This window comes from Stegostoma tigrinum, chromosome 25 (assembly GCF_030684315.1).
Source record: "Stegostoma tigrinum isolate sSteTig4 chromosome 25, sSteTig4.hap1, whole genome shotgun sequence".
NCBI lineage: Eukaryota > Metazoa > Chordata > Chondrichthyes > Orectolobiformes > Stegostomatidae > Stegostoma > Stegostoma tigrinum.
Genome location: NC_081378.1, coordinates 22,356,618 through 22,378,668, shown reverse-complemented (window position 1 = coordinate 22,378,668; position 22,051 = coordinate 22,356,618). Strand labels below are relative to the sequence as shown.

The 22,051-nt window shown below is 41.3% G+C and overlaps 1 protein-coding gene across 6 annotated transcripts in view; it reads right to left on the bottom strand.

Moving 5' to 3' along the window:
- The window catches only part of LOC125463092 (plexin-B2-like), a 249,766-nt gene that overhangs the window by 34,367 nt on the left and 193,348 nt on the right, over positions 1-22,051 (bottom strand). For all 6 annotated transcript variants that reach the window (XM_059654544.1, XM_059654546.1, XM_059654548.1 and 3 more), the window contains 8 exons: positions 20,670-20,781; positions 16,407-16,508; positions 16,058-16,150; positions 13,593-13,674; positions 11,603-11,772; positions 11,077-11,225; positions 6,032-6,137; positions 5,648-5,784 (listed from right to left, as the gene is read on the bottom strand). In XM_059654544.1, the coding sequence (XP_059510527.1) occupies positions 5,648-5,784; positions 6,032-6,137; positions 11,077-11,225; positions 11,603-11,772; positions 13,593-13,674; positions 16,058-16,150; positions 16,407-16,508; positions 20,670-20,781 (951 nt within the window). The remainder of the gene's footprint in view (positions 1-5,647; positions 5,785-6,031; positions 6,138-11,076; positions 11,226-11,602; positions 11,773-13,592; positions 13,675-16,057; positions 16,151-16,406; positions 16,509-20,669; positions 20,782-22,051) is intronic.

The following is a 22,051-nucleotide window of genomic DNA, read 5'->3' as shown; positions in this document are numbered from 1 at the left end:
TGAACCATTTCCACTCCCCCTCCCATTCCTCAGACGACATGTCCATCATGAGCCTCCCGCAGTGCCACAATGACGCCACCCGAAGGTTGCAGGAACAGCAACCCATATTCCGCTTGGGAACCCTGCAACCCAATGGTATCAACATGGACTTCACAAGTTTCAAAATCTCCCCTTCCCCCACTGCATCCCAAAACCAGCCCAGCTCGTCCCCGCCTCCCTAACCTGTTCTTCCTCTCACCCATCCCCTCCTCCCACCTCAAGCCACACCTCCATTTCCTACCTACTAACCTCATCCCACCTCCTTGACCTGTCCGTCCTTCCTGGACTGACCTATCCCCTCCCTACCTCCCCACCCATATCTCCCCTCCTCCTATCTTCTTTTCTCTCCATCTTCGGTCCGCCTCCCCCTCTCTCCCTATTTATTTCAGAGCCCTCTCCCCATCCCCCTCTCTGTTGAAGGGTCTAGGCCCGAAACGTCAGCTTTTGTGCTCCTAAGATGCTGCTGGGCCTGCTGTGTTCATCCAGCTTCACACTTTGTTATCTTGCTTTCTTGTATTGCTGCTTTCGCTGTTGATCGGCCTGTAAATGCCTTGGACAGGGAGATCCAGGGTATTGACAGAGTGATGCTAAAGAAACAGTGATGTATTTCCAAGTCAGAATGACGAGTGGCTTGGAGGGTAACTTGCAGGTGATGTTTATGGATGTGATACCAATTAAGTGGTTTCTTTGTTTTGGACAGCACCAAGCTTCTTGAGTGTTACTGCAGCTGCAGTCATTCAGGGAAGTTGAGAGTATTCCATTACTCTCTAGTTCTCTCTAATTTACATTCTGTGAGGGTTTCTGAGGCCCATGTGCGGCAATGACTTCTGGAACCAGATGTCAATAGCACGTTCGACATGACAAAACCAATCACTGTTCATGGAAACTTGGAGGGTGTGCACATGCACACAGCTTAGAGCGAATATTGCTCCTGACTTGCACCTTGTAGATGGTGGAGAAGCTTTGGTGAGCTAGGAGGGGAGTTATTTATTGCTGGATTTCTAACCTCTGACTTTCTGTGGTAGCCACATTATTTATATGGCTGCTTCAGTTTGGATTCTAGTCAATAGTAACTCCCAGGATGTTGATACTGTGGAATTCAGTGATGGCAATGCCATTGAATAACAGGGAATGACAGTCAGATTCTCTCTGCCACTTTGCAGCCCACACCAGGATAATGTCCAGGTGTTGCTACATTTGGATACTAATGGACTACTTCAGTATCTGAGAAGTGGTGAAAGATGCTGAACATTGTGCAATCATCAGTGAACATCACAACCTCTGACCACATGATGGAGGGTTGGCAGTGGAGGAAGCAGCTGAAGACTGTTGGACCTAGGGCACTCCCGAGAAACTCCAGCAGAGATGACTAGGGCCGAAATGACTGGCTTCCAGCAACATCAACAACTACCATCTTCTTTTGTGCCGTATATGGCTTGCAGTAATGTAGGGCACCCCCACTCCCACGCCCGATTCCCACTGACTCCAGTTTTGCCAGGACTCCTCATTGACCCACTCAGTCAAGTGAAACTTGATGTTCAGGGCCCTCACTCTCACCTCACTTCTGAATTCAGCTCTTTTGTCCATGTTTGAACCAAGGCTGTCAGGAGATCAGAAACTGAGTGGTCTTGGCAGAATCCAAACTTGGTGTCAATGAGCAGTCTACTGCTGAGCAAGTACTGCTTCTTAGCATAGTTGATACCACCTTCCATCGCCTTACTGATGATTAAGAGTAGACTAATGGGGCAATAATTGGCCAGATTGGAATTGTCCTGCTGTTTGTACACAGAACATACCAGTGCCAGTTTTCCCATTGACAAACAGATACCAATGTTGTAACTGTACTGGAACAGCTTGGCTAGGAGCTTGGCAAGTCTGGACCCCAGACCTTCAACACTATTGCTGAGATGTTGTCAGAACCCCATAGCCTTTGCAACATCCAGTGTCTTCAGCTGTTTCTCGATATCACAAGGAGTTAATCAAACTGGCTGAAGACCAGCATCTGTGGCACTAGAGACCTCTGGAGGATGTCAAAATGGATTACCCACTCAGTACTACTGGCTGAAGATTGTTACAAATCCTTCAGCCTCCTCTTCTGTGCTGGGGCCTCCCATCATTAAGGATGGGCATGTTTGTGGAGCCTCCTCGTCCTGTTAGTTGTCCATCACCATTCATAACTTGACGTGGTAGGATTCTGCAGAGCTTAGATATGATCTGTTGATTGTGTCATTGCTTGGCTCTATTGGCATGCAAGTGTTCCTGTATTGTAGCATCACCAGTTTGACATCTTATTTGTATTTACGCCTGGTTCCTCCTGGCATGCCCTCATGCACTCTTCATTGAGCCAGGGGTGATCCTCTGGCTTGATGGTAAATGGTACTGTGGGGGGCATGCCAGGCCACAAGGTTTCAAATTATGATGGAGTACAATTCTGCTGCTTCTGATGGCTCACAGCACCTCATGGATGCCCAATGTGGGAATGCAGGATTTGTTTGATGTCTATCCCATTTACACAGTGATAGTGCCACATAAAAGGATGTAAGGTATTCTCAATATGAAGACAGGACTTTCTTTTAACAAAAACCGTGTAGTAGTCATTACTAAGGATTCTGTCATGAGCAATACATTAGTGGCAGGCAACTCGGTGAGGATAAGGTCAAGTATATTTTTCCCTCTTGTTCAATCTCTCAGCACCTATCACAGATCTAGTCTAGCAGCTATGCCTCTTGGGACTCCACCAACTCAGACAGTAGTACTGTTACGAAGCCACTCTTGGTGATGCATATTGAAGTTCCCACCCACAGTACATTCTACACCATTGTCGCCCCTAGTTTTTCCTTCAAATGGTGTACAACATAGAGTAGTACTGACCTATCAGTGATGAGGTACATGACCAATTAGATGAGGAATAAATGTTGGCTGGTATAACAAAGCACTCCCTGCTCTTCTTCAAACAATTATATCTACCCAGTGAGAAAAGGTGTGTTTTGTTCATTGTATCATCCAAAAGTGGCACCTCAAGTTGTGAAGAACTCCTTCAGCACAGCAGTCAAGTATCAGTCCAGGTTATGTGCTCAAGTTCCAAACTAGGAACCTGAACCACAAGGTTTGACTCCAAGAATGAGAGCATTATCATTGAATCAAGGCTGGCATGAGAAAATGTTCTATTCTATTCTGTTCTATTACCCTGATGTACTTATGTAAGGTATGATTTGTCTGCTTAGCATACAAAAACTGTATCTCAGTACATTGACAACAGCAAATCAAATCAAAATTAACATCCCAGTGATCTAGTCTCATTTCTTAATTATTTCATACAATGTTTTAAGTATAGCATTAAGAAGCACACAATAAAGCTGATGAATTTTTAAAATGTATTCACACGATGAGGGCATCACTGGCTGAGCCAGCATTTATCATCATTCTTAACTGCCCAGAGGACAGTCAGAGTCAACCACATTGCTGTGGGTCTGCAGTCACATGTAGGCCAAACAGGGTAAGGATGGCAGTTTCCTTCTCTAAAGGACATTAGTGAACCAAATGGATTTTTCCCAACAATCAGCAATGGGTTCATGGTTATCATTAGACTCTTGACTCCAGATTTTTATTGAATTCAAATTCCACCATTTGCTGTGGCAGGATTTGAACCCAATTGCCCAGAACATTCCGGATATATGGATTAACAGTCCAGCAATAATACCAAGAGACCGTTGCCTCCCCTAATAACAGAAGAAGATTTGGCAGGGATAATGGGAACTGCAGATGCTGGAGAATTCCAAGATAATAAAATGTGAGGCTGGATGAACACAGCAGGCCAAGCAGCATCTCAGGAGCACAAAAGCTGACGTTTCGGGCCTAGACCTTGAAGGGTCTAGGCCCGAAACGTCAGCTTTTGTGCTCCTGAGATGCTGCTTGGCCTGCTGTGTTCATCCAGCCTCACATTTTATTATCTAAGATTTGGCAGGGTTGTTTCTTAAAGAAAATCTATCTTCATTTCCTTAGTTTACTTCCCCTGTACAAACACTGATTAGTCCAATGAGTAACTTTCCCAAACACTCTAACAATGCTGTTTTAAAAATGGTTGCAAAATGGTTGCAAAAAAGTGTTCAAGGGAAATCTAGGGGGTTCTTTAATGAATTTCCTTGATGCTTGTTGAAGTGTATCTATTTTATTTTCTTTAATTGGGAACTGAAAGCCCTCGCACACAAGACAGAAATAAAATAGTTCACCCTAGCACCTTGAAAGTTCTGGAGCACTCTCAATGATTCTGAAGATTCATATGATCTCTAAAGATTAGGAATACCACAGATTTGATGAACGATCAATCTGAAGTAAGCTTGTAACAGCCAGAACTTTGTTGTGGTTGCTATAATTGGCCAATGTGAGTGTGAGGTGAGGGATTTGGACAAGATAGTTAATGTTACACATGCACTCCTTGCTGAGGGTACAGCTGGGCTGTTAGGTGAACACAGGCTGAAGCTAAAGTGTAATATTTTCAATAGACAAAAAAGCATGAAACTCACTGGCTTGACTGTTTACAAGTAAAAGTCTGCTCAAATGAGGAATATGAAGAAGTCTATATCATAGAATTTTATTTCACTATGATTGCCATTACCTTCAGCAGATGAAGGAAGAACATAAAATAAATTGAAAGAAAACACAGGAGATAGTAAGAACTGCCGACGCTGGGAGCTGGAGGAACACAACAGTCCAGGCAGCATCAGAGGAGCAGGAAAGCTGATATTTCGGGTCAGGACACTTCTTCACAAAGGGAGCGGTGCAAGGGAGCTCAGAAATAAATAGAGAGGGAGGGGTGGGGCTGGGGAAAGTAGGTGGGATGGTGATAGGTGAGTGCATGTAGAGAGTGGTCAGCAAAGTGGAAGGGGCGGATGGGTGAGAGAGAAGGTGAGCAGATTGTATCATGTCTAGGAAGCGGGGATGAGAGGGAGGGCCAGTCATGTGATGAGGGTGGGTATGGAGAGGTTTTGAAACTGGTAAATCTCCCACTCCCTGGGCGACATGTCCATCCTGGGTGTCCTCCAATGTCACAATGACACCATCCGAAAAATGGAGGAAAAGTGTCTCATATTCCACCTTGGAGGCCTACAACACAATGGACTCATTGTGGACTTTACTAGTTTCAAAATCTCCCTACCCTGAGCCTCATCCCACAACCAACCCTTCTTCTCATCCCCACCTCCTTGACCTGACACAATCTGCTTATCTTCTCTCCCACCCATCCGTTCCTCCCACCTCACTGACCTCATTGACCAACCCCCACCACTGCCACCCTGCATTCACCAATCACCATCCCAGCTACCTTCCCCAATGCCACCCCTCCTCTCCCTCTATTTTGGAGCTCCCTTCACTCTTCCCCCATTTCTAAAGAAGAGTCAACATTCCTGCTCCTCTGAGGCTGCCTGGCCTGCTGTGTTCCTCCAGCTCCACACCGAGAAAGAAAACTTAGTTGATTGGTCTGATTTCTACTTTCCTACAGTAATATGTATGCCGAATCATGAATGCATATGTAAATACAATCTACAGTCTAACATGTCACAATCTCTTTGTTTATAGTCAGTTCCAAATAACAATAAATTGTTCAGCTTACAGGGTGCATGGTATGTTATCCAGCGTCACTTTTACATCTTCTTGCCTTCCAATATTTAAGTTTTCTCCTCTTATTGTTAGACTGGTTCCTCCAGCATTTATCCCTCGTGATGGAGTAATGAGTGTAGGTTTTGGGTCCTGGTCAATTTTGGTAAAAAAAACACAGGTGAGCTCGACATTGAGTTACAATTTCTGCAAGTAATGAGATAAAACATCTAAGTGCTTCTACGGAGTTTTTATTGATTGACACTATTTTTCTAATATATATTTTAGGAAATTAGGGATTGTAGATAAAATGCTGAATTTGTTTAGCTACCTTCACAGCAAACAAAACTGAAATATGGAATTTGAAATCTGATAAAATGTGTGGAAAAGGGATACTCACAATGTATGCAAAGTTGCTTTTTGAAGTACCATGTCTCCCATTTTTTAGCTTAATGTGAACAAAATTATGCTGGGAATTTGAAACGTTACTTAATTCGCAAACAACCCTGCAAAACAAAAAAAAATTAAAGTAGATTATGAAAGCAATACCAGACCTGATGAAAATCAGAGTAGAATAGGCTAAACTTGGATTACGTGATGCAAGTAAGCAGTTATTAAATTAAAACATTCTCCTCCATCTAAGTGAGGATATAATCTTACACAAAATATGTTCATGCTATAAAACATCTGCTGGAATTTGGAGGTAGTGAAGCATTCAGTTGAGGAAGGTTGAAGGCATTGCCTGGCAATCCTTCTTGCAGTAATCCACTTGGATCCACACAAGGTTTGGGTTTCCTTCCAAATGCTGTTCCATGGTTCATCCCTCTGCAGTGATAACAGGCAAATATCCCACAAAATTGATGTCAGTTGAAGTACTGTGGAATACAGCCCTACTTGGACTAATTGCTCTTTCTAAATCTAAAATCAAGAGAAATCCACCAAGTTGGTCCCAATCTTAGCCTCCTACCACAGTTCTCAATCTGACAACCACAGTATTGCTGCAGCAATGAAAATAGCCATTTGGACAATAATATTTGCATCAGCTCTCTGAATGAGCATCTCACACAGCGTCAGTGTCATTTCTCCTGCCTTCTCCTTATAACTGTGCCCTCTGGTCCTTTTCAAATAATTCCCTTATGAATACTTTGGTTGAACCTGCCTCTACCATTGAGCAGCACATTCCAGAATCTAATTGTTCACTGTCTGAAGATATTTTCTTCATATCATTTCTGCATCTTTCGCAACCGACATGAGGTCTGTGCTTTCCTGCTTGCAATTCTTTCACTAGTTCGGATTCACTATTTTATCCTCATTTACGCTGTTTAGAACTGTCCTGATTTTGATCGGATCTCCCCACGCCTTCTCTTCATGGAAAACAGTCCAAGCTTCATCAATCTACCTTCATTCCTGAAATTCCTCATACTCTTCTGCATTCTTTGAAAAACCTTCACATTTTTTCCTGAAGTGTGACATTCAGAACTGTTCACAATACCATGGGTGAGACCAAACCAGTGTTGCTCTTGTACATTATTAACTCCTCCCTTGTCACTTTTAATGGCTTATGCACCAGGTCTCTCTGCTCCTGCACCTGCTTTAGAGTCACAGCCTTTAGTTTACACAGCCAGAAAAAAAGTAAGATTCAAATGCACGTGCGAGGCTTTTTTTTTGGGGAGGATTTCTCACAATGAGATCCAGCAAGATTTCTCACCCAAACATACCAAAATCAACTCATTAACTACCTACTCCACTCCTATGGCAACCCTCAAGTATGATTCTATCTCCACTCTCTGTTCCTGGAACAACTGGTCACTGGGGGAATAGGCTGGAATTGATTGGAATCCCTTGTTTCCTCGTCATCTTTAAAAGTGAAACTCTGGCAATCCAAAGCTGCCGTGCATGGCAGGCAGGGGGATATTGGCATTTTAATTTAAGGGCAGAATCCTGGAAGTCATGCTGGACAGGAAGGTGCAAATGTGGGACATCTTCTTCCACCAGGACGAGCAGAGGAGGCCAGTCTGACCCAAGGTTGCCACTCAGTTCAATGCATTTTCAGCTGTCCGGAGAAATACCCAGCACTGTGGGGAAGCATACTATGTCTTTCACTCTTCCCAACATAAATGCCACTGTCTTTTCTGCAATACTTCACAGTCACTATCACTGTTGCTGTTCTCACCTCCCGCCAAGGCCCATGTTCTACCACCCTTACAACTGCCTGCAACATCTTCCCTCACTGATTCTCACCCAATCTACCCCCTGATATCACAAACACCTCACGCTTTCTGTGCTTCCTACTCACTCGCTCAGGACACCTCCCAACCAGCAACAAAAGTAACCTCTGTACACCTCACATTCATCTTCTCCAGTATCTACGCCTCCCATATTTCAGGAGGATAACAGTCCACAGTAGGGCAGAAAGAGTTAAGGCAGGTGTTGGACTGCCTGACATTTGGCTCACCACCCCAATAAGGATCCTTTACTGTCCACTAAACCGCTGACTGACATTGTCAAATCCCATAGACTGGTATTAGAGGCTGCCTTGACCCCTTTGTGAAGGTGAACTCCCTTTACTTTACTGAGGTCTGCGGACAACCTTGACAAGGTTTTTGCTCATGTGTCTGCATTAAACAGCAAGGGAGGACAAAAGTAATACTTGCCTAGCCTCTCTGGCTGAGAGGGAAAAAGGCACCAAGTTAAGGCATGGCAATGCTGTGAGCATCCAGACAGGTACAGAATGAGTGAGCATTATGACAGCAAGTGAGTGCTATGTTAGAAAGTGCAGTGCTGGAGATGCAACCTGATGCAGTCTATGAGTGGGTGTCTTGTTTCGAGTTGCACAGTATCCTCGCTGCAGCACTACAATGATATTTCCTGGTGCAGCCTAAGGTGCACCTGAAGGTGCCACACTGAACTGCATATGTGTCCTGCAAGTGGACTGGAGATTTGCCACGAGTGTTCTTAGAAGCTGGGTTAGATTCCAATACCCATAGACATGGGCTAAGTGTGGTTAATGCTCTTGGTGTATACTGATAATGTTGGTGAGCAGTGTCCAATATAGAGGCCCTTTGGAGTAAGTAGTGAATTTAAATAGCCAGGTACCTGTTCCTGTTTCTATTTCCATGTGAAGATTTCTTCATGGCATTTAATAATCTGTAATCCCCTTAATTGGTGATTTGTCACTGTGCAGTGAGAAACCTGCCAAGCTACTCAGCAGATGAATAAAAGGTGGAACAGGATGCTTGTGATATCGAGATATGCCTTGCCTGAATTCTCATCTATTTCTGCCACAAATCTTGCAAGAGCCCATGTCGTTCAGTTTTCTATACATTTTCACCTATAATCTCTGGTCAATACAATGCATACATGCGAAGCAATGCTGTTTTACATTTGGTTGCTTTCCTGAGCAACAATGTGCAAAGTTCCTCTGCAAAGCTAAGGATGGAGAATGACTTCTGCAGGAATGAAGAATGTCTTTAGTTGAGAACCAACTTGAATAAGGAAATGTAAACTACTTTCAGTTTCACAATGTCCACTTACTCATTATAAACCTAATGGAGTTTTAGTTCGTAATGTTAATTTTATTTTTGGTTTTGCTCCTAATTAGAATGTCAGGATAAAATGTTGATATTTAGGTGACAATTGTGAATTTTGCAGGTGCTACTGAATAATTCAAATTTAACATTTTTATAAATTAATTTCAGAGGAAATATTTGTATATTATAGTCATAGAGTTGTACAGTTCAGAATCAGGCCTTTCAGTCCAGCTCGTCCATGCTGGCCAGATATCCTAAATGAATCTAGTCTCATTTGCCAGCATTTAGTCCACATCCTTCTAAACTCTTCTTATTCATGTACCTCTCCAAATGCGTTTTAAGTACTGTAATCATGCCAACCTCCACCACTTCCTCTGGCAGCTCAGATCTTTTTAAATCTTTCCCCCTCATCTTAAACCTGTGCCCTCTAGTTTTGGGCTCTCCTACCCTGGAAGAAACGACCTTGGCTGTTCATGCTATCTATGCCCCTTATGACTTTATAAACCTCTAAGGTCAGCCCTCAACAAAAAAAACAGGATTCATCCAAAGATAACAGTAGAATAAATATCTCAAATTGGATCTAAAAAGTTACTGAAAGCACACATATACCTGAAAAATTTACTTAGGTACCAATGAATCAGAGGCTCATCCTGCCCTTTTGCACAGTCTCCTCAGCCACAATGAAACAAATAATAATTATCTGGCTAGCTAATGATGCTCTCTGGAAAAGCCATGAGGCTTTAGTGCGGCCTGTACGGGATTAAGGAGCTGTTAGAGAATGCTGGAGTGCAAAGGTCATGCCCTTGACAAAAATCTCATTGCTTGGCTCAACACATAATCTTCTCTTACTTGGATATTTCACCTAAGACACATTACTCCAGTATTCTGCCGAGTATAATGCAGGATGGAGTTGGCTAGCACCACAGAAGTACATTCTTGCTGCAGATTGACATGTGGTTACAATTGTACACTATTGAGCTAATATTACTTTTTAAATTAACAGAAGAAAAATTGCCAACACGGAATTTCACTCTTATATGAACATCAGAAGGAAGAGGACTAAAGAACGGGTCTTTGTTTCCTCGATCCCATTATTACATATCTATGCCCCAGTATTGACTAGATGAGGTGTACAAACTATTTTGGTTGTCAGAAATAAATGTCAGATAATAAGACAACAAAATTAGAGACATAATTTATCAGTGTCACTAAAGTGTGTGCACTAAATCACATCAGCTGCGCCAGATGATTCATATCGACGTCAACTGGAACATTATTACAGAAGATATGTTTCCTTGAATAGTTTTGCTTAAGTAAGGATTTACTGTTGAGAAAATCAAAAGAACTGTGATGCTGCAAATCGGAAACAAAAACAGAAATTGCTGGAAAAGCTCAGCAGGTCTAGCAGCATCTGCGGAAGTTGAGGAAGGGTCAGTGGACCTAAAACATTAGCTCTGATTTCTCTCCTCAGATGCTACCAGATCTGCCAAGCTATTTCAGCAATTTCAGTTTTTGTATGCTATTGAGAACACTGTTTAGCGAAAACTCAAACATACAAGGCTGTAGAAGACCACTTTTGACAAGTAATAAAATCAGAAAATCAATACAACGTTTTGAGCCTAAATTACAGTGTTAATTTACAATAAAAGCAGAAATTGTCCGAGTGTTCAGCAGATGTCACAGCATACATGGAAGGAGAAATGGAATTAATGTTTTAGATCAACGATATTTCATTGAACACAGTAACACCTGCTATATTCCATAGATGCCACCATTCTGTTGAATATTTCCAGCTGTTTGTTTTTAATTTCAGTTTTCAACAGCATTGCAGAACTGACTTTTGTAACTTTACTTTTTGATAGGTAATTTTTTTTATTCAGCAGTCATTTGTATTTCACAGTTACTTCTGGTGTACCTGACAGAGACGGAATATTGTTCTGCGACTTGACTGCATACAGCATTTCCAACTTTGATTTCCCTGATATCATCAGAAGATATTCCAAGATTTGAGCCTTTGATGGTCAGAAGGATTCCTCCCTCAAGAGGTCCATTTATGGGATCCAGCTAAACGACAGTCATAATTAATGGATTAACTTTATGCATGTAGTTTTGTTTTACTTTAAGAACTGATATAGCTTTACACATCCAGACAACTGAAAATAAAGACCAATAGATATTTTATTGAACATACCCACAGGCTGTTACGTCTAATTTTGGAAGTAGGAATATTCTTCCTCAGTGACTGTGATCATTCTGTAATGTAATTTGCCTACTAAATATGTCAGAAAAGTTTATATAAAATGTATACCCAGATTTTGGACCCAATTATCATGGCGTTTGTAGCGAAAATTAGGTTCTTTCCCACAATAGTATTAATTAATCACCACAATTTCAGACATTTTCGAGATCAGGGAAAATAAGTCTTAATCATCTTTACTTACCTGTGAAATAGTTGGAAATGGACACTGATCAGTTGTAGCAATAACATCATCACAGTGACGTTTATAAACGCATCTTTTCAGGGGCTTACACCAAGTGCAATCGTATGTTTTGTTAGCCGAGAGACAAAGACTGCAGTCCTTGTGGCTGTACCCACAATTATAAAGAGTCACTTGAAATAAAAAAAAGTGTATTTTATAACATTATAGCATTTTTTTTAATGAATGTATGCAAACTCTTCTGGGAGAAACAATCAATTAGTACAGACACTTACAAACAACAGAATTAGTGAAGGCACAGCAAATTTGAGAATCAAGAATTACACTGATTTCTTTATAGTCCAATCCGCTGCTACCACCCTAACTGTGCAGCTATTCTTCATGTATGAACATAATAAATGTAGGAACAGGCTTAGTGTCAATAGGTTATCAGGGCAGTAGGGCTTTCTCTCAGGTGTGCCAAATACTTCCACTCAATGTCAACATGTGCGTGTTTCCAGCATGGCTTGTGATTGCACACAAATATAAACTAATTACTTCTCATTCAACATAAAATGCAAATTTCACATGTTCCTGATGTCTGGAATCAAGGCATTGTGTGAACACAGAACATTAATAATAATCTTATAAAATGAACTGTAATCAGATCCATTTTCTACTTGTTAGTGAACATTTCCACACTAATCTAATGTGACACTAGGATGTCTTGGGCCACTTACTTTAATTGCTATCCAGTGATTAGGGACCTGAAACTGACTAAAGGATGAAGAAAGGTATTTTTATCCCCTAAAACATTCCTGTTCTCTCCTGCACCAAAATTTTGAAGTTCTTGCACATTAGCTAACATGATCATAAAACACAGGATTCCTACAGTGGACAAAGAGGACGAATTGTCTGCACAATTCCTAGATTATCTGTGAAACATACTCATACCATGTAATTGGAATTCATCTGGACTTTTTCTTATTAATTAAGACCAGCATTAATTGCTCAACACTCACTGTCCTCAGGAAGGCGGTGAGGCAACTTTTTGAATTGCTGTTGTCCGGGCATACCCACAGAGCTGTTAGAATGAGCTTTCTAGGGTTTTGACCGCATGACAATAAGCAACTGATAATGTTTTTCCAAATGAGGGGAACTTGTGTAGTGATGAACCCATGTGCCTGCAGCCCTTGCTCTTCTAAGTGATCGAGATCAAGTCTGAATGGTGTTGCAAGGCATTTGCAGTGTGTTTCTATAGTGCATAGATGACCGCGGCACCAGTAGTACAAGGAGTGAACATTTAATGAAATGGATGGGATGCCAATCAAGACTGTTGAGTTTCTCGAGCATCGCTGAAGGTCCTCTCCTTTGGAAAGTAGGAAGTATTCTATCACACTCCTGCCTGCTGCCTTGTCAACAATGAAATAGGCATCATACAAGGATGGAGATTAGTTGCCCATTTTCTAATTCTCATAATTGTCCTTCCAACAAAGACAATTTAGTTGCATATTTGGAAATGATCTATGAACTGCAACTGAATGCAAACTTCTGCATTCTTTGAATTATTGAATCTTGGGACCTTACTAGGTCATAACACAAAATATACTCCAGGGTATCAACAGCAGTGTTAATACATGTGGTTGTGAGCTAGGAATGAAAATAATCAAACAGGCTTCAGATGCTTAAACATTGACTAGTGATACCTACTAAAATTACAAGCTTAAAAACAAGCATGATTAGAGCCAACTCCTATTGTGCAATTTTGAATAGCCATTGGAGGTGCTTTGCAAGCAGGGAACTAAATCTTTGCAAGTGGTCAATTTCTGCAGGAGAAAAGTGGAAGGAATAAAATTGTCAGAATCTAATTTTCAAAATACTTTGCCTAAGAGATGGTGTTTCTTAATAATCTCCTTGCAAGTTATACTTTGCTCTTGACTTGATCTTTTCTTTGCCCATCTGAGCCACTGTGCCCCAGTCTGTTTCCAATCTTGTCGAACACAAAATCACTTACCATCTAATCTGCTATCTATTATTTTCCCTTCTGCTTGTACAACAAAATGTACTATGCGGGTTTCATTTTCATCATAGGAAAACTGAAAAGACATTTTACACAGAAGTGAATTTAAAATACCCCATGTCAACAAAAGTAGTAAATAAAATTTCACATTGGTTCAATAATTCCTGCTCCGTTGGTATTTCTAGGTTTTATGGAACAGAATTGTACTAATATGCTCTATAAAACTGTTTAATTCTTAGTGCGGTCAACAATATATCTGCAATGGCAAACGTTTGGATTAATTTTTTTATTTTCAGTGTGGAAATTAAAGGAAGGTAGTTGATGAAGAGGAGAAATCAATGCACATAAATTACTGGGCATGTAAACCAGCTCCGAACCAGAGTGGAAACAGGCCATTCTCAATGCCAAGGAACTGTCTAAGAAGTGATTGCTTCTTGGAATGTCCCAATCACTGAGCATCACAAATCAATGCCACTGTAGGGAAGCAATTCAATTACGGTACCTGCGATTTTCAAATGTTAAGCAGAGGCATTTTTACCTGAATACATTAACCAAAAGCTAAATAATAGCAAAGGAATTCCTATCCTTTGCTATCATGTCACTACTGTAAGTTCTTAAGGTGTTTTGCGACAGTTTGTTCCCCATTTGGGCAAAGAACAATATTAGACATGGAAAACTAACTCAACCTGGAGCAAAGGCTGAGAAATTGTTCTCAACCTTGATCCAATTACTCGACAGTAAATGCAGGGCATAATGAAGGGCTGCAACCACTGGGTGAGCAGTGACTCATTATACGACTAAGATAACAAAGTGTGGGGGTGGATGAACACAGCAGCCCAAGCAGCATCTCAGGAGCACAAAAGCTGACGTTTCAGGCCTAGACCCTTCATCAGAAAAGGGGGATGGGGAGAGGGTTCTGCAATAAATAGGGAGAGAGGGGGATGTGGACCAAAGATGGATAGAGGAGAAGATATGTGGAGAGGAGAGTATAGGCGGGGAAGTGGGGAGGGGATAGGTCAGTCCGGGGGGGACGGACAGGTCAAGGAGGCAGGATGAGATTAGCAGGTGGGAAATGGAGGTGCGGCCTGAGGTGGGAGGAGGGGAAACGTGAGAGGAAGAACAGGTTAGGGAAGCGGGGACAAGCTGGGCTCGTTTTGTGATGCAGTGGGGGAAGGGGAGATTTTGAAGCTTGAGAAGTACACATTGATACCATTGGGCTGCAGGGTTCCCAAGCGGAATATGAGTTGCTGTTCCTGCAACCTTTGAGTGGCATCATTGTGGCATTGCAGGAGGCCCATGATGGACATGTCGTCTGAGGAATGGGAAGGGGAGTGGAAATGGTTCATGACTGGGAGGTGCAGTTGTTTATCAAGAACCGAGTTGAGGTGTTCTGCAAAGCGGTCCCCAAGCCTCCGCTCGGTTTCCCCAGTGGAGAGGAAGCCACACCGGGTACAGTGGATACAGTATACCACACTGGCAGATGTGCAGGTGAACATCTGCTTAATATGGAAAGTCATCTTGGGGCCTGGGATGGGGGTGAGGGAGGAGGTGTGGGGGGAAAAGTGTAGCACTTCCCGCGGTTGAAGGGGAAGGTGCCGGGTGTGGTGGGGCTGGAGGGACGTGTGGAGCAGACAAGGGAGTCACGGAGAGAATGGTCTCTCTGGAAGGCAGACAAGGGTGGGGATGGAAAAGTGTCTTGGGTGGTGGGGTCAAATTATTACATTAAAAGAAACACTTTGCTTACATTCATTAAAGGAGTACTGATGAAGTGGCAAAACTGTGCAATGCAAAGTCTGCAGCGCCCTGAAACTGGCCTCAGGTTGGAATATTCAGTTTCATTTGACACTTAGCCACTCAGAAATAGGCAGTGACCACATCAGATGCATGGGATGGTGACTACAAGCTGGCTCCCTACTGTGAGAATTGTGTTTGCAAAACACAAAACAGACAGTCTTCCAAAATATGTAGAAAATTAAATTGCAAAGCAACCTCCCTCCTGTCTCAGTAAAAATATTCCTTTCCCTTAACTGTTATATTATAACTATTTTTTTAATGAAATATATGAATTGGAAACCAGAATAAATATTTATGTCAAAGACACTTCTTCATCAGTAACATTTCCAGAAATTTTGTCCCATAAGCAATTTTATTAGCAACATTAATAAAAATCCCAAATGAAGGGAACAGCATTTCCTACGATATTCTCTTCAAAAGTGGTGAGCAGAAAATTAATTACATAAAATAGGATTTTAAAATACAAACCCACATTTAATAAGGGGTCTAACAATGAAATGGACAGAAATCAGCCATTTGATTTGCAAACGGAACTTTACAAAATGTTAAATTTCAATGAAGTTGGCTGTGTTTTCATATCATTTGGACCAGTCTGCAAGCTTTTACAAGTATGCAATGTCATTAAACAATACAACTGAAGAATTGTGTTCAGTTGAATCACCAACCTTAAAATTCTCACTCCAAAACATATCTGGTTGATTCCTGTTCACACCAAGAGTCTTTCTCACCAAGTCATCAACAATTACTAGCTTCTTGTTCTATAGTAAGGCAAAAAAGAGAAAAAAGAATAAAGAATCTGTATCAGAGATAGTGGGAACTGCAGATGCTGGAGAATCCAAGATAATAAAGTGTGAAGCTGGATGAACACAGCAGGCCAAGCAGCATCTCAGGAGCAGGAAAGCTGACGTTTCGGGCCTAGACCCTTTATCAGAGAGGGGATAGGGTGAGGGATCTGGAATAAAAAGAATCTGCATTTTATTTTACAACTACTAAAAACTTTCTTCTTGCACTTACCTGGTAAAAGTTTAAATTCTTCCCATGAAATGAAATATTAGCAGTTTCATTCACTGGAATTAATAGTGGTAATGCATTTTCAAAACGTGGACAGTTTTGAGCCTAGAAGGAGACCAAAGAAATTGAGATACACCAAATAAACAGTTTTATATCAAGTAAATTTAAAAGCTCCCTTTCGATGCTATCTACTGTCAACATTCCCACATATTGAAGTTATTGTTTCAAATGGAATAAAAATGACTACACAGTGATTTTCTCATTAACTTATCTAAGGGGAAATTGAGAAACAAAAGTCCACATCACACTTCTGCTTCCACTTATTATACACAATCCTATCAACAAAAGACCTTAACCTGAATCAAAACGTGATATCTTTTTTCTCACATTCAAAGAGTCCGAGCAAATTCTATAATATCTACACTTAGTTTCTAAGGAGTTAATTTTTTTGGCCATGGACAAAGTATAACTGCATTCCAAACTCCAGTACTTGACCATCTGCCTTCAATTATATTTCTGTGTTATTAATATGGCCTTAATTACGTTTTCTGGGAATGCACTAATTCCGCAGAAGTCTGAAGAGAACATAATTCTACTCAATTCAAATTTGATTAGTCTCTTTAAAAACGTTCAACATTTCGCGTCATAATTAACTAATTGTAGAAACTGGAGTAGGCTACTCCTGACTATTCATTTGCTCCATCTTCTGCGTTGCTAGATATGGCAGCCTTTTTATCCTTTTATTTTTGATCCTGTGACTCAAAACTTTGAGGTATTCATCTCCCATCTAAACTTTTCAAACAATTAAAATTATACATCTTTTGTGACAATGTATCCTGACAGCCTTTGGTAGTAATTGGCAGCCGGCATCCTGAGACCATGACTGTACAACTGATCAAATTTTCATTATTAAATGATATCATGATACATTCCAATGCTCAATATGTTTACTGATAATAAAAGAATAAATTTTAATGTGCGATAACAAAGTGTGGAGCTGGATGAACACAGCAGGCCAAGCACCATCGTAGGAGCACAAAAGCTGATGTTTTGGGCCTAGACAGTTCATCAGAAAAGCCTCCTTTTCTGATTAAGGGTCTAGGCCCGAAACATCTGCTTTTATGCTCCTGAGATGCTGCTTGGCCTGCTGTGTTCATCCAGCTCCACACTTGGTTATCTCGGATTCTCCAGCATCTGCAGTTCCCATTATCTCTGATAAAGTTTTAATGTGTGACTGCTATAAATTTAGCGTCTGCTATTGAGGCTGGAAGAATGAGCTGTGTGTTCACATACTCCTTTAGTTATCTAAGCTACCATGGCTTTAGTGGGAATGCTGCATTGGAAATCAAGCCCCACGTCAGAAGTTGTCACAAATGTGAAATATGATCAACCTAATCCCTAGTACAATTAATAGCAAATTATGACCACTGTCTAAGATAAAACTGATTACCAGGATTAGCCTATAGGTCACTCTATCAAGCACAACCTGCACTGCTTTCCATCCTCACGTGAATCATAACAAAATGGAAAATGACTGCAACCACATTGGAGTGGGCAGCACAAATGTTTTTTGCTGTGTTTGGATGGATGGGCTCTACTTAGGAGGCTCTTCAAGGGTTAACTGCATCGAGCAAGCACTTAGACAGTATCTACTGAAGACAACTGTAATCATAATACCCTGCATGTGAAATGCATACGGTTAGGGTTACCAAAAATCCAACTCAGTGGGACACAAATCCTGGACACAAGTAATCTTATCCGTGTCACTGATCATCTCTGAAGGTGAAGTAATCACAGGTGACCTTAGAAGTGTGACCTATGCAGCACAATTCGCAAAGACAATTCAAGATCTCAGAAGTTGCACAAGGGCAAGGAGATGATTTCTACACACCTTAAACTGTTCTGTACTTGCTAACTGAGGCAATATAGCATATAAGACTTTCTTGGTGGTTGGGAACAGGACAAGATATCAATAATTATAAAGCATCTACAATCTTCTATTGCACTTGTGTGTCATGGCTTGTGCTACATATTTCAGAATAAGGTCCCTGCTGTCAAAAATCCATGTCAAGGCATTTCATGGCCCTCTTTGTCAAATTCCTCCATGTCCTTACGTATTGAAGATTAGGCTGACCTGTCATTTATGTGTGGTGTGAATACTGACTGCTTACATTACTAAAGAACTTGTTCTGTTTCTGATATTCCCCATTTAGGATCATTGGAACCGTGACTCAATCTAGATCTAGCCACAGCAGGGGTCATCGTTATTGTCGCTGTGGGGCAACAAAGACTCAGAAATTGAAGAGCAACAGATGCATCAGCAAGCCCAAGGCCAGCAGTAACCTTCAACAGCTGCTGAACAGTCTCCACATATCGAAATCACAGCTTAACATCCCCCTGGAACACCGGTGGGGTACAGAGGTCCCAAAGTGTACAGTCCTCGACTTTATTTCTTCCAAATGGGTGAGGGTCATTGCCTCTACTCACTTAGGATGTCGCATGACACCATCACAGAATTCTGCAACTGCTGGAGGGAGACCTGAGCTGAATGGGTGGGGGCTAACTAGGTGACAGCTGTGTTAACTTTTTACACAGCTAGCTACTCCTAAGAATCCACTGGGAATCTGCGTTAAAGTCTCTTAAATCCTCGACTCACAAATTTATCAAAAAGATTGTTACAAATGCCATTTGTAACAAATTACACCCTGCCATCTTTTTCCTTGATGTTTAGCAAGTGCTGCAGCTTAGGCAGTAGGCTTTTACAAACTGGCTGTCTTCCCCTAGGTTCAGGGTGCTCCACACATTTAGGGTGCTGTATAATGCAACAGACATCATCAATGAGCATCATAGAAGACTGGGATACCTATCCTAGCAGCTACATTTTTGAGAACTCCAATGTTCCTGCTTCATTTCAAGGGTCAGAAGTCTTACAAAGGTGAGAGGCAAAGGAGTCCCTCTGGAACCACAGACGATGACTTCATAATGCAACCCTCTGTCTGAGGCCAAGTGCAAACACAATGCAGCCTATTCTTCAACCTTGGCCTTCGCAGAGCAGATGAAAGGGCTGCTGAAGATAACGGTTAGTGTGGAGGGGATGGGCAGCACAGTTCAGGCAGAATAAACAGCATAATCCTTACATGCTAGGCCCTGCACGAGAGACAGCATAAGAACATTACCTCCTGCAGGATCTACAGCTGAGGCACCAAGTGCAACAAACTTGACAGAACTTAACTGGGTTTCAATTATTCAGAGTTAAAGCAGTGTACTTCTGTTGTTTCACAAATTGCAAGCAGTCCCTGTCTGTTTCCAGAAACAAATACTGTTTTTCTTTGATAAGAGATAATGGGAACTGCAGATGCTGGAGAATTCCAAGATAATAAAATGTGAGGCTGGATGAACACAGCAGGCCAAGCAGCATCTCAGGAGCACAAAAGCTGACGTTTCGGGCCTAGACCCTTCATCAGAGGGTTTTCAGACTGTTTTTCTTTGCTTTTTTTCTTCATTTTTTGTTCCTATTGAATTAAGATAAACATTTTCAACCATTTGAAGTCTTTCTAGAGTGTGATGTTCCGATATTGAACAATAAGGTATTATGCTTTGCTGGGCATTAAGGCAACAGTAGCATTTCCTTAGATATGATTATATGACAGGATGATGTGTAGCTTAGTTCTTGTAACTGCAGTTACAATGGCAGTTAATAATGTAAAATAGCAATACATTTGCGAATGAAAACTATAAGAACTTGTATTTGCAATGAAGTGTCACAACTAGCATCTATATGCTGTCAGGAAACTTAATCTTGAACTATCAATATCCTTTCTCTCCCAGCACTCCAACCACCCCCAAACCCTCCCACTGTTGCATATATGCTGCCCCTGCCACAATTTACTTCAGCTCTGAGGAAGACTCATCTAGACTTGACATGTTAGCTTATTCTTTCTCCATGGTTGCTGCCTAGCCCACTGTGATCTCCCACATTTTGTGTTTTCGGTGCAGTAATTCTTCAGGTGCTCAAACAATTAAAAACAAACCCTGGGCATCCATAATTCATAAAGTTTTAATTTCAATACACCAGGAATGCTCAGTTCTGTTACATGGTGCTTCAAACAGGATTTTGAAATTTTTCACTGTATATCTAAGTTCAGCAGTGTTTTCACTGTACTTCATCATCACTGTTTCCTTAACTTATCTAAATAGAAAACCAAGTTTAATGTTACTTGTTTTTATTTGGCTTCACACAAGTTAAAACAATAAGTCAAAAGTTACCATTTTACTTTGAACAATATTTAACTGATCTCCTTTCGTGTGACCATCTTTGCATGTGTGTTCTGAAATATCCCAGTGGCAGGTCCACTTGCTTCTTACACAGGAGTCACACCTAAACAGTAAATGTATGCACATATACACAAATTATTAAATCTCAACCAATAGCATACCTACATCTTAATCTGATGTCTTCACTTACAAAATTAAATAAGAAACACTCGATACAAAAACAAAATGTTGCAGATGCTGGAAATCCAAACAAAAACAAGAAACAGAAAATTCTGGAAATACTCAGCAGTTCATGCAACTTAGGTGAAGACAGAAACACATGCTGATGATGTTTTATCTAAACAGTGAAAAGTTTGAGCTGCAACAAGTTTTAGCAGGTACAGTGATCAGGAAATAGCTATGTAACTACTACATTATCATTAACACCAAGATTGTTCAGCATGGTTCTTTAGAAAAAGAAATCGGACATCCTACCCTGGTCTAGTTTCTGTGTGACTCTAGATCCAAAGCAATGTAAGTGACTCCTAACTGTCTACGGAAATTGCCTAGTAAGTTACTCAGTCGCATATACAAAGATGGCTCACCCACATCATCTTGAGGGCAATAAAATGGGAATAAATCCTGGCCTCAGTGACACATCCATGGAACCACATTTCAAAAAATCCTTACCAGGGCAACAAATGAAACACAAAGCCATTACCTACCGTTTGGAACTTGAGCAACATGCACTCCCTGGCCTGCTCCTGTCATCATACTGACTTATTTTTCTTTGCTGATTAATTGGTTCCGAATGCATTGTGCTTTAGCTTTGCAATCCACTATTGTCTACTGCTCTCCAATTTGCTTCACAGAGCTCATCCACTCCTACTTCTAGCATGGAGTCACAAGCTTCACATTTTTTATTCATGCATGAGGTACAAGCATCTCGACCTTGACCCGTTTTTACTAGGAGCCCTAATTATCCTGTAGGTGGTGGTGGTGAGCTGCCTTCTTGAACTGCTGGAACCATTTACGTGGAGGGACATTTGGGGAGTGACTTCCAGGATTTTGACACAGCAATGTTGAGGGAACAATGACATGCTTTCAAGTGAGACAGCAGAAGATACAGCAATAACAATGCCACTGAACATCAAGTGGTGTTGATTAGATTTTCTCTTGATCGAGACGGTCATTGCTTGGCACTTGTGCGGTGCACGAGTTCCTTGCCACAGCCTGTATATTGTCTAGGTCATGTTCCATATGGGCACAGACTGCACAATCATCAGCAAATATCCCCACTCCCGACCTCATCAAGAGGCCAGTTTATTGATGTAGTACCTAAAGGTGGATGGGTTTGCAACACTACACCAAGGAACTCTTCCAGCTGAGACAAC